Source organism: Podarcis erhardii (assembly GCF_964252035.2).
Source record: "Podarcis erhardii genome assembly, chromosome: 3".
Lineage (NCBI taxonomy): Eukaryota > Metazoa > Chordata > Lepidosauria > Squamata > Lacertidae > Podarcis > Podarcis erhardii.
Genome location: NC_138507.1, coordinates 26247688 through 26260525, shown reverse-complemented (window position 1 = coordinate 26260525; position 12838 = coordinate 26247688). Strand labels below are relative to the sequence as shown.

The 12838-nt window shown below is 38.8% G+C and overlaps 1 protein-coding gene across 2 annotated transcripts in view; it reads left to right on the top strand.

Moving 5' to 3' along the window:
• The window catches only part of PXDN (peroxidasin), an 80128-nt gene that overhangs the window by 28381 nt on the left and 38909 nt on the right, over nucleotides 1-12838 (top strand). The window contains exons 2-4 of one of the 2 annotated variants that reach the window (XM_081856778.1): nucleotides 3448-3519; nucleotides 4498-4569; nucleotides 10608-10679. In XM_081856778.1, the coding sequence (XP_081712904.1) occupies nucleotides 3448-3519; nucleotides 4498-4569; nucleotides 10608-10679 (216 nt within the window). The remainder of the gene's footprint in view (nucleotides 1-3447; nucleotides 3520-4497; nucleotides 4570-10607; nucleotides 10680-12838) is intronic. The other variant, XM_081856779.1, reaches the window with a different exon arrangement.

Sequence of the window (12838 nt, the reverse complement as noted above, 5' to 3'; positions counted from 1 at the left end):
GTTTTTGAAGAGCTTAATGGTAGCAACCACAATCACCTGTGCCAGAAATTGGAAAAGTGAGTGCAGTTGCAGAATTAAAGGAGAAGGTGGCCCAGGGTTTGGTAGGTTACTGAAAACTAACTTGCATTGCATTGGTTGAAAAATTGTAATGTATTAGAAATACGGTGAAATGTAGTCAACACTTCTCAGCATTTGGAATGATATATATTTTATGACAATTTCATGGTGAATATCTTAATTCAAAAACAACTAAAGCTATTGAACAAAGGAGGCTGCCTTGTACCCAGTCTCATTATTATTGTTAGTACAATGGTACCTCAGGTTACATACACTTCAGGTTACAGACTCTGCTAACCCAGAAATAGTACTTCAGGTTAAGAACTTTGCTTCAGGATGAGAACAGAAATCGTGCTTCGGTGGCAGCAGGAGGCCCCATTAGCTAAAGCGGTGCTTCAGGTTAAGAACAGTCTCAGGTTAAGAACGGACCTCGGGAACAAATTAAGTACTTAACCCGAGGTACCACTGTATTGTTCACAATGATTGGCTGATGCACTTCTATGGGGAGGGAATTCCTGAGCAGCTGTCACAGAGAATGCTGTCTCCTGGGCTGCCAACCTTCAACTTCTGAAAGCTGTGGAACTCCCAAGAGTAGCCCCTCTGCTGATTTAGCACCTTGCAGTGTGCAGGATCAGTCTCTAAGAGACAATCCTAGCCAGTAATAGAAGCTCCCCTCACTCCTCTGGGTGTGTGGTTCCTTCCATAGCACAGAGGGGACTAGATGGAGTCTTAGTCTTGCCTGTGGAAGGAGTCCTAGCAGCTATGCTGGGTTTGCCGTTCACAGATAGATGCCGCTGTAGAAGTTCCCATGACTCCTCTTTGTTCCTGGTTTTAGGGCAGATTCAGTGCTAGGCTTCTTCCTGCAATGAGTCACCTTCCCAAACTCACAGGATACTACAACTCAAGAGGGCCTGTAGGGAGGGAGGTGGCCTTCATAACTACGGTCATATCTCGGGTTGAAGTAGCTTCAGGTTGAGCGTTTTCGGGTTGTGCTCTGCGGCGACCTGGAAGTAACGAAGCGCATTACTTCCAGGTTTTGCCGCTCATGCATGCGCAGATGCTCAAAATAACGTCACACGCATGCGTGGGAGTGGTGAATCGCGACCCGCAGACGTGGGTTGTGTTCGCTTCAGGATGAGAACGGGGCTCCAGAACAGATCCTGTTCGCATCCAGAGGTACCACTGTACAGGCATAACATTATTTCTAACTGGTTGCAGTGGAACATGCAACACTTAGCCACCCTTGGTTTATATAACATATTTTATATGATTCCTCCCCCCCTCCCCGTTTGCTGTGTGGATGACTTTTTTATTATTTCCTGTTTCAGTGACCTTGAATAAGAATTTTAAAAAGTATAAAGTAAACACAAGCAATGTAGTCTTGCTGGTGCTTGCAGATCTTTTGTTATTTGCCTGGAAAATTAACCATTGTCTTATGTTAGGTGCTTCTCATTAAAATGGTGGCGATAACAGCTATATCTCCTATCTACCCTTTTTTGAGGTGTTCAAAATCTTATTTCGCTTTAAAGCAACTTTTCTCCCTGTTTATTGTGGTTCTTGAATGGAAACCCCTGTGTTCATTCCTGTCTCCCAAATATGACATAAAACTGTGGAACGAATGTTTTAGAATTTGCTCCGTCCTTGAGGAAAGAATTTGTAAAGGGTAATTTTCATGTTGACCCCCCCAGAAACAGGGCAAAAGCAGAAACAAAAGAGAAGAGATTGTATATCATGTCTGAAAACTTGGCATATGCTGAAAGATAAGTTTGCCCTCTGGGCAGTTTTTTTTTAATGGAAGAACAAAGAGTGTCCAAAGAAAACATAAGCTCCCTGATCTACTCAGTTCCAAGATTTTGAAGATATCATTATATGGAAAGTATGCTGGTGTGTTCCAGCTGTTAGTGCCAAGAGGTATACATATTTCCCTGCATTTTGTGGTGTTAAGCTCAGGGTTTTACCTGAAAGATGGACTAATTAGATCAGATAGGTATCACTTTGTGTCTTGTTTTTTTACAATATGAACGTGTTCTTCTTTGTTTATTTGAAACTCACTTTCGTAGGACCTCTTTCCCCCATCCAAGACATGGGTTACTTTCAGCCAACTATGTGCGAAATCCTTATTTTGTAAAGCAGCCGACACACATCCATGCCCAACACTTATTTTATCTCTCTAAATCAGGCATAGGAAAACTCAGCCCTCCAGATGTTTTTGAGACTACAATTCCCATCATCTCTGGCCACTGGTCCTGTTAACTAGGGATGATGGGAGTTGTAGTCCCAAAACATCTGGAGGGCTCAGTTTGCCTATGCCTGCTCTAAATGCTTCAGTATTCAAGTTTGTGAAATGATGGGTTGTTGCGGTTGCTGAACTCTTCACAACATGCATCACTGGGCACCAACATGTTGTGTGGGGTGTTGTTGCAGTTGTAGACGAGTGGTCATATAGATAGACGTGGACAGAATTTCCATAGGTTTCATTCGGCTCACTCTAGATTATTTAAACCAGAATTATGTAAACTTTTTCAGATACGAGAAGTATTAAGATTGTCTAATTTTTTTGCTCGAGGGGCCATATGTGAACTATTCTAGTCACAGAACTATGTGCAATGTTTTTATCTCCTTGCATTTATTATGCAAGCGTGAGTATATTTACATCCATTTTAAAGCAAGAGACCTTGAAGACTCTTTCTCAACAGACTGAACTTTCCAAAGCTCAGTAGGTATTTGGAGAGGGAAATGCTGTTTTAGTAGCAGTAAACAAAGGCATTCTTCAGTTGACAGCTGCTGTGATTAACTAATTATCATCAAGTGTTTAACTAATTATCAGTCGTGTTGGCTAGGCTTTATTGTGATTCAACACTGGAGCAATTAATTATTTTATACCACCTGAGCAAAGTGACATTTGTTCATGTTACCATAAAAGGTAACAGGCTTTCAGTTTTATTCAGGCTGAGTGTTAAATTCTTACTGAAATTTGATTGCAGTCAAACCTCGGGTTACAGCCGCTTCATGTTGCGTTTTTTTGGGTTGCGGACTGCCGAAACCCGGAAGTACCAGAACGGGCAGTCACACATGCGCAGAAGCGCTAAATTGCACTTTGCGCATGCACAGAAGCACCGAATCGCAACCAGTGCGTGCACAGAAGTGGCGCTGCGGGTTGCAAATGTGCATCCTGCACTGATCACATTCGCAACCTGAGTGTCCACTGTATTTGTTTTCAAAAGAGGCTTCATTTTCTTTGAAGAATACTCTTTTGATTAGAGCAAGGCGGATTGAGAAATATATACATATAGCAAAGTTGGTAGCAAAGTTTTTTGTTTTAAGATCATTGAAATGCTGACCTGAAATGGTAATCTTTATACTAACGAGTCTAATTTGTTTCATCAACAGGGACCTGCGGTTTAATAGGATTAAAGAAATCCAGCCTGGTGCATTTAGACGGCTTAAGAATCTGAACACCTTGTAAGTTTCATCCCTCATAAAACCTACTTTCCTTTTGTAAACAGTTTAACAATTTATTATAATATTTACAGCTGGGGTGGGATACCTGTGGCCCCCCAGATACTACTAGACTCCCATCAAAAAGTTTAGGTGATACACCCAGTTAGAAATTTCAATAGAAGCCAAATTGGTTGGTGTTACCTTGTGACTGGACACAAAAAGCCATTCCAGCCTTCAGGTGGTAGAAAGTCAGTCATCTTCTAGTTTTAAGATTGTGCTCTGGAACAGTAAATTCAGTATTCTCAAGCTGAACACACACACACACACACACACACACTGGGGGGTGGGGAGAGAGAGAGAGAGCACACGGAGGGGGGAGGAAGAGCACACAAAGGACATCATGCTGGTCCTTAAGGAAAAAAATCCACAATCTATAAGCGGGCAATACCTTGATTAGGTTCAACAACACCAACAGAAATAAACTAAACATTTGGACAAACTCCCTGACATTCAACAAACTACCTCACAAGGTGCTTGGCTATCCTTTAATAGAGGCTGTTAAATAAATGCTGGATTGCAACCCAAGAGAGATGCTGTTTTAGTTTAGCAAATCCTTGCATTGGCAGCAGATTGGAATAGAATATCTTCGAAGTTTCTTCCAATCGTGTGATTCCATGAAAATGTCACACAGTAGTGAGTAAGCTGTCAGTTGTCTGGTTTGTAGGAGAACTTCTTAAATTTATTTCAAATTGTTGAATGTTATTGCAGTGCATGATGATGAACGATCTTTTCCTTTCTCAGTAATTTAAACAGCTCTCTCAATTGAACCCAGACAGTTTAGAAAGATTTTGTAAAGGATAATGAAATTCAACTAACAGTTGTAAGAAATCACTTTAAGCTCGTTTTGATTTTGTTTCTGTGTGGTGCAGTTTCAATTTCTCAGAAAAATGTACTCTGAGGGAGGAAAAAAGTAAACAACTATTTTCATTTATTTTCTAGACTTCTGAACAATAATCACATTAAAAGAATACCTACTGGAGCTTTTGAAGACCTTGAAAATCTAAAATATCTGTAAGTTGAAATGCTTTTATAAAGAAAGTAGGTACGATGTATGTGTTGCACAGTATGGAAAAATACTATTTTTTCATCTCTAATGTGTTTGGAAAGTTGATAGGATTATGAAAATGATAGCAGTGTCTGTGCTACTTATTTCACTTCATCCAGGACTAACCATTAAACACTGCACCTTATTAGTATTAAGAAACAATTGCTATGAACTTCAAAAAAATATTTTACACATAGAATTTTCAGTGCACCATAACAGTGCAAGACACACCACACCAACCAACAGGTGTTAAGAAGGTACTTAATTTTAATGTTACTGTGACTATCACAGCATCACATACCATGTCATTGTGCTGGTATCTGCATGTGCATTTTAAAGCTTCGTTTATGGTATTTCAGTCAGTTGTGTGTAAGAGATGCTAAGTCTCCATTTGTGGTGTGATTATAAGTAAGAAATCTAGATTACTGTAGTGTTCCTGGAATACCAAAGAAGAATAGGGATCTTCAATTTATTTCAGTGTGAATGCTAAATGTTATGTCCTGTAAAGTGTTGCCTGATTCAAGCTGATAACTTTGTGGTTCAGTATGTATTTTTCTTAGCCAACTTGTTTCAGCCTTGGGTGAGATTTGTCTTCCCATTGAGAGTAGTTGTGAAAAAATACCAGGTTACACAGAATTCCATTTGAGGATTGTTGACAAGTTGTGGAGTCTTACTTTCCATATTTTGTGTGTGTGCTTTAGCCTCCATTTGGGTTGTTGTTGTTGTTGTTTTGTTTTGGGTTTTTGTGTGAATTTGGGGTTAGAAATTTGCATCAACTGTATTGTATCTTCATACATACAATATTGTCAGAGCATATATAAAAATCGGAGTTTCACAACAATTTGCATTCTAAATAGAGACCCAGATATATGCTAATAGAATCTTTGTTAAAATATTACAAAATATAAGCAAAATGAAAATGTCACAAGCGCATATGAAATCCTTAGTAACAATTAATACTGTGGACCACCAACTACTTAGCACCTGTAAAACTTCTCTTTCGGTGCTGAATCTTTCAAATTCAGGCAACTGTTGAGCAGTCCTAATTCCTTAGGAAAAGAATTGGGTTGAATTGTGTATTTTTTAGAAGACATCTGAAGACAGCCCTGTTTAGGGAAGCTTTTAATGTTTGACAGACTATTGTATTTTAATATTTTGTTGGAAGCTGCCCAGAGTGGCTAGGGAAACCCAGCCAGATGGACAGGGTATAAATAAATTATTATTATTATTAATACTACTACTTTAATTATACATGTGTTAAAGCACTTTGGTTTATTTAATACAGTTGCACAGCAGAGAGATACCTTGAAGCATTTCCTTAAATATAATACACACGATAGTATTGTGAATATTCATAATTCACAAATATATTACTAACATCTGCACTGAAGAGAACAGTAGGTGTAAATGTGATGGGGGGAAAATCCAACAAATTATGATAACAGAAAGAATTTGACAGATTCTAATTCTTTCAATAGTGTATGCAGTAAACCAGCATTGTGAATGATAAACCAGCATTGTGAATAGAAGTCAAAGCGGGAAAGGGCTCATAATGAGGCTATAGGGTAGGAATAGAGAACTTCCACCTGGGAAACTGGATGCGTCCCTTGGAGGCTTCATATCTGGGGCTTCTCCTCATTGTCCTAATTTCCTCCTAGTCTTCTGGAGGAATTGCAGCTGCTGACACCCACCCCAGATCCAGGACCCCAGTGTGAGTGTAGAAGCGTCAACTTTTTCCCTGCACTGCAGTCCCAGTCCAGACTGGGCCTGCCGCATCTGCGATTTGCATTGCCCAAATACCAATCTATTCTTTTGATGGGGATTTTTTTTTTTGGCAACACGGAATTCTGTTTCTGGGGTCACGGGATCACAAGGGGGGGAGCAAAGACAGAGTCCCTTAACGTCTCCTAGGGAGGTCCTGGTCCAGTTTGGGCCCCTGGCACCTGCAGTTTGCAACACACACACACAGGTGCACACACAAACCGTAGATATGGGAGGCCTGATCCAGATCCAGAACAGAGTGAGGGGCAAAGGCTTAAAGCCCCTTCTACCTCTATGTCAGGGGCTTGATCCAGAGAGTGTTTTCCCAATGGTTGGCATTTGTATTGGGTGGGGAGGAACTCCCAATGGAATCAATGGGAGGTTTTGCTCTAATGCAGGTTGTAGTGAAGGCTGTGCTTGTGTATTGATGACTGAGTGGATAGATGTACATATCTGTGTTTGTGAAGAAGAATAAATGGTGGCAGATGGGTGGAGAGATGAGTGGTGTGTGTTTATGTGAGTGTGACTGGATAGATGGGAGTCAGGTGTGTATGAGAGTTTGGGTGACCATACCCACCTCCCTCTTATACAACAGTAAGTCACATTTAATGAAATAGGTGAAATCTGCAAGCTGAAATTATTGCATTCCTGGTTATTTATGGCAAAAATGGGGAACCTCCCATTGAGGACCACATTCCCTTACAAATAGTGAGCTGCAAGCTACTTGTGGGAAATTGTTAAATAACGTAATTTGTCTGCTGGAGGTATACATCTAAAGAAACAGACCGTGTACGTTCCTGGTAGTGTTGTAAGGACATCCCAGAGTTTTAGTACAGGGGTGGCCAACTTCCAAGAGACTGCGATCTACTCACAGAATTAAAAACTGCCAGTGATCTACCACCTTTCTGGAGGTTCAGGGCAAACTTGTTGAGCTTTTTTTAGGGAGGAGGAAAGCCCCATTTTTGGGGGGTGCAGGGCTAAGTTGTTGAGCTTTTCTTAGGGGTTAGGGGTGGGGCCGGAAAGGGACCTGGCAATCGACTGCGATCTACCGAAACCTCCCAGGGATCTACCAGTATATCATGATTGACCAACAGGTCAATACCTGTTTTAGTAGATGGGGAAAGAAATGATGTATTGTGTTCTTAGGCACAAGGAACCTTTGACACACTGATTACTCTTCTTGAATGGTAGAAGTTCTGTGAAACAAGAAATATTTGTGTATTAATATACCCATAGCACCCATATAATGCTGATAGTTAAATATTAGAAGACAGTTAAGCTGCCATCTATAAGGCAATTTGTATCAGTAAGTTTGGTTTTAAGTACCCATGAATTAAATTTTAGGCATGATTCATTTTTCTTGGCACTAAATTTTTCAGGCACTAAATATATGGGATACATTTTTAAGATAACGGAAATTCCCTTGTGATGGAGTTTGTGCATTGACCTTGTTTTAACGTTCCACACTTTCCTGTTTTTATTATTATTATTATTATTAAGAAGCAAGATACAGTCGGCAACAATAGAACTGCTTTTCTTGATGAAGGTTTAAAATCTAAAAGCAAGAAGAAATATTTCCATAATATCACCCTGGTATAGGAACTGAAAAATGATGACATTGTAATATCAGTCTACTTCTTCCATTGAGCAACCTGTTGAGCCATGTTACATTTTCATTGATAGAATGCTGTGTGGTTAGAACAACAGTGAACTGGCAGAGGTTTGGAAACTAGTACAAATAGGATTATCGTACTGGTCAGTTGACTCCCTGTTATTTGACCCTGGTCAATTATCCAATGAAGCTAAGGTTGCAACTGTGAAGGTGGCAGTTTATATTTCCCCACTTAGCCCTGTGGCAGTCAGTGCCAGATCTAGAAACACAGAATAGTTTCTCCTGCTGGTTACAGCATAATAATAATAATAATAATAATAATAATAATAATAATAATAAATTTTATTTATATCCCGCCCTCCCCAGCCGAAGCCGGGCTCAGGGTGGCTAACAACACTAAAACAGTGCAACATTATAAAAACATTATAAAAATTAATTAAAATCAAAATTGATGGCATAACATATCCAAGCAGGAACATAAGCAGTTATTAGTGACAAAAATCATTGCATAGGACTAGCCATTGCTTTGTTTTGCTTGCTATGACCTAACTGACATGTAAAATTTGTTTGATTGATATGAACTTGAAAACACTAGGAAACACGTAGCTGTTGAAAGCATAGCTGTCAACTTTCAGATTTGAAAATAAGGGATCAGCAGCCTCCAAAATAAGGAATCAGCAGCCTCACCTGTCCCGGGGGCAGTCTACGGGATATCTAACAATCCGGGATAGCAGCGGGAAATGGTGCTGGAATAAGGGAGTTTCCCCGCAAAAAAAGGGGGAAGATTGACAGCTGTGGTTGAAAGGCCTAAGGACATAGCTGAAGGTTCTGTTGCAAATGAGACTTGTTAAGTTCTGTGATCAGGAAAGTTAAAATCTTTTTGATTGTTGAACTGATAGTGACCCAACTCATAGGGCTGTTCTTATCACAAGTAAGATAATGTATCTTGCTAATTTAGTATGTTATGATAAAGTGCAATTTTTCTAGAAAAAGAAGTGCCGGAAATCATAATGGTAATGGGGCCCACCTGAGATGTGCTGGAACTGAGTTCCAGTGAGTTCCTGCTGGGGAAAAAGCCCTGGCTAGGGCTCTGTGCATGGTAACTGTTCTCTCTTGAGCAATATCCTAAAGAGTACAGAGACAAGACAAGGCTTTGGTGGTACCCTGGACAGCTCTGTGAAGGGCTCAGGCTGGAGACTCCATAAGAACAGAACTCAGGTGTTGGTTCAGCAGCTGTCATTCTTAGATGGAGCCTTAAATAGGAGCTGCTGCTGTATCCCAGTTGCCTAAAGAGAAAAGCCTCTTCAGTTAAATGCTTAATTAACTATCTTAAGACAGAGGCATTTTAATAACCTGCCTAAGAGAAGAGGGAGATTGAAAAATACGTGCTGTGCCCCACCCCCAAAAGTGAGTGCATTGAAAGTATTCAAGAAGCAAGACACAAGCTTAACAAAAACTTTCATTTCTGGAAACCACTGGTTTAATGTACTGGTATGTAAGATGGTATGCTGCTTTTATGTAGTTTTATGCATTCTCTGGTGTGTGTGTGTGTGTGTGTGTGTGTGTGTGTGTGAATGTGAATCATTCTCTGGTGTCTGAACAATGAATCAAGTTGACATATGAAGGGAAAGTTTCAGTCATGCTGTCCTCTTTTCTGTGATTGGAGTGACATTTTTGAACCTTTCAGTTTCCATCTTATGTCTGTGGCTATTTAGCAACAGGTTCGCACACATCCTTGTGATGTAGTCCATTACAAATTAGGGTGGTTGGATGCAAAAGAGGATGGGGGGTCCTGTGCCTTTATTTGTTGTGTTGAACAATAAGTTTTAGCAGGTGACCTTGTCAATACAAGCTATACCTGCTGAAATCACTTCTATACAACTCTCAAAGGTGCAGGAGCTTTGCTTTTTAAAATCTATTCAAAATTAATCATTAAATAAGAGGTCTCTGTACCAGCAAATTTGTTAGTGATCTTGTAAAACTCCTCCCCAGTAACATTTACCTTGTTTTGTGGCTTTTGAGAGTTTTAAGGGCTAAATTAACTAAAGTCTGATGGACCAGCGTTTCATACATTTGGGTTGTATATTCATTTGGCTATAATTTTTGATCTGCTAATGTTTTTGTGAGAATGGAGCAATGATCCTTTGGCTGGGATGAAGCACTTTCTGATAATCGAATATCAGTAGAAACATTACTGAACTAGAATTGCGATAATAGTTTATCTCAGTCCAGTAAAAATAAAAAATACTTCTCCAATAATTCCATGCATTCTAGCTTCACTCAATACTTCTGTGGTCCTATTGCTGTATTTCATGCCTTTCAAGATGCTCCACAGATCTGCCAATTGAACTCTGTGGAGATACATTTCCAGAAGAGAGAAAAGAACCAATATCTATTTTTTGTGTCATCGTAAATCCTGCGCAAAATCTTATTTGGCTTCCAGAGACCATGGCAGGCAGATGCTCAAGTTAAAAAGAAAAGAAAAGTGTTTTTGGTGTGTATACATGTCTTGTTTTGTTGCTTTCTAATATGTATTTGGAAAACTGTCCTCACATGTCGCCTTAATTCCATCCCACATTAATGTAGCTCTCGTTTGTGTATACTAATATTACTGATTGTTTCTTGTTTCAGCTATTTGTACAAGAATGAAATCCAGTCAATTGACAGGCAAGCATTTAAAGGACTTGCCTCTCTAGAACAACTGTAAGTGCCTTTTCTCTTCTGTGCTGTCATATGCTTGGTTGCCTCAGAGAAAAAGTGCACGTTTTTGGTCGACATTTCTTGCCTGCATGCCTTGCATGTCTGCACGGAATGGGTTTCTAGTCCAACGTGGTTGCAATTAGTGTACGCAGAAGACGTGTCTGTCAAATTCATTCTGTCTGTGTTCATATTGTATTTGTGATTTACATCTCAAGGCTATCCGTTCACTTTATAATGACTTAACGTGAGCAGACTCAAGTATAGCAACAAGAATTAAAACATGTATTAGGATCCAGTTCTTCTGTTTCTTACAAATACTTTACAGTTTTGAATTTCGTGGAATTAACTTCTGATTGCCTCAATGTAACCAGGTAGAATTTATGTTCTGATTTTTCCCCAGCCTATACCTTTTGCAATTAAAGTATTTTTTAATTTTGGTATGCTTTTGGCTCATCAGACCAGGGTGGATTTGATTTAAATCATTAATTTTTTTTAACAGAAAGACTCATTCTTGCTGGTATAATCTTAATATTTACAACCAGATGAAGGTTTCATTTTTGGAGTAATAAATTATCAGAGTAGTTTTTACAGTTATATCAAAAATTGCTGACTTGGTTATAGTATTAGAAATACATAGACAGATAATTGTGAGGTTTAATAAGTTAACAGTTTATATTTGGACAACTTTTCTGCTGTACTTTATTTGAAGGAGAAAAATAATCATTTCCTTAACAACAATTTAAGCAATTTATTTAAAACAATAACATTATAGCATATGTATCCATGTTTGTTAATTGATGTGGTTAAATGTGTTGTTGTTGTTTTTAAAAAACCAGACTGAGTTTTAGCACACATGAAAAACTTAAAACAAATTCTTATTTGCTGATGAATAGCCTTTGGACTATAATGTAACTTAAATAGAAAACTATCTTTAGAAAGGTTTTTCCTCCAGAAGCATTTTATTTTTAAAATCCAATTTAAATTAAAAAAACATTTAAAAAATCATTGATTTTTATCCACCCTGCATCAAACAGAGGAAAACTCAAAATATGGAAAAATATGGCTGGGGAGCACACCCTGTAACCTACAGAAAACTAAACTCCTTATGGATTTCACGGGGACAAGAGTACATTTTGGCTGTGGGTGTGTGAATCCGCAATAGTCCTTAGTGCTGTGATAGATTCAGTTATAGATTTAACTGTGTACAGTATGTTTGATGAGCTTCAATCAGTCCCAGCCAGCATGGCCAATGGTCAAGGATGTTGGGAGCCCCAATCCAATGATTTGTGGAAAGCCACAAGTTGCCTATTTTAAACTTCATTTTAAAATGCCACAGCATTTTAAACTTCAGTTGTGCAGTAGACAACAGCATGATTCTGCTATATTAGTATCCCATCAGATATAGCTGAATTTCTGCAGAATAACTCATGAAGAATTGTTGGGTGTTGTAGTTAAATATTTTGTCAGGGTGTATTTGTTTGTATGAATGCCTAATGCCATATTTTTGTTCTTATTTTTATGGATTTTGAAGGGGTGGTATAGAAATCTATTAAATAAATGAATAAAATATTTATGCTTTTAAATGACATTTTAGTGGTGGTTAAAGTAAGAAAGTCAAGCTGTACAGACGCAATTTAGAGCATTTTGAGTAGGTTGCAGGAAAATATCTTCATTTTAAAATGGGCTTTATCACATTGATTGAATCTTCCAACTCAGACCCCATTGACATAAGTCAATGTAAGTCAGTGCATAAGTCTATGAGAAGGAAGGAAGAAAGGAAGGAAATTGAGTTGCTGGATCAGACCAAGGGTCAATGTAGCCTGCCAAAACCTCTGGGAATCTTGTCAGAAAGATGTGTTGGAAGTAGCCTCCCCATTTGCCTATTCATCTTTAAATCAGAAGGATACTTCTTTTGATTATAAGGGTTCCAGTTTAGCTATAATAATAATAATAATAACAACAACAACAACAACAACAACAACAACAACAACAACAACAACAACAACAACAACAACAACTTATTATTTGTACCCCGCCCATCTGGCTGGGCGGCTTCCATAGAAACCAAAAATACAGTAAAATATCACAGATTAAAAACTTCCCTGAACAGGGCTGCCTTAAGATGTCTTCTGAATGTCAGGTAGTTATTTATCGCTTTGACA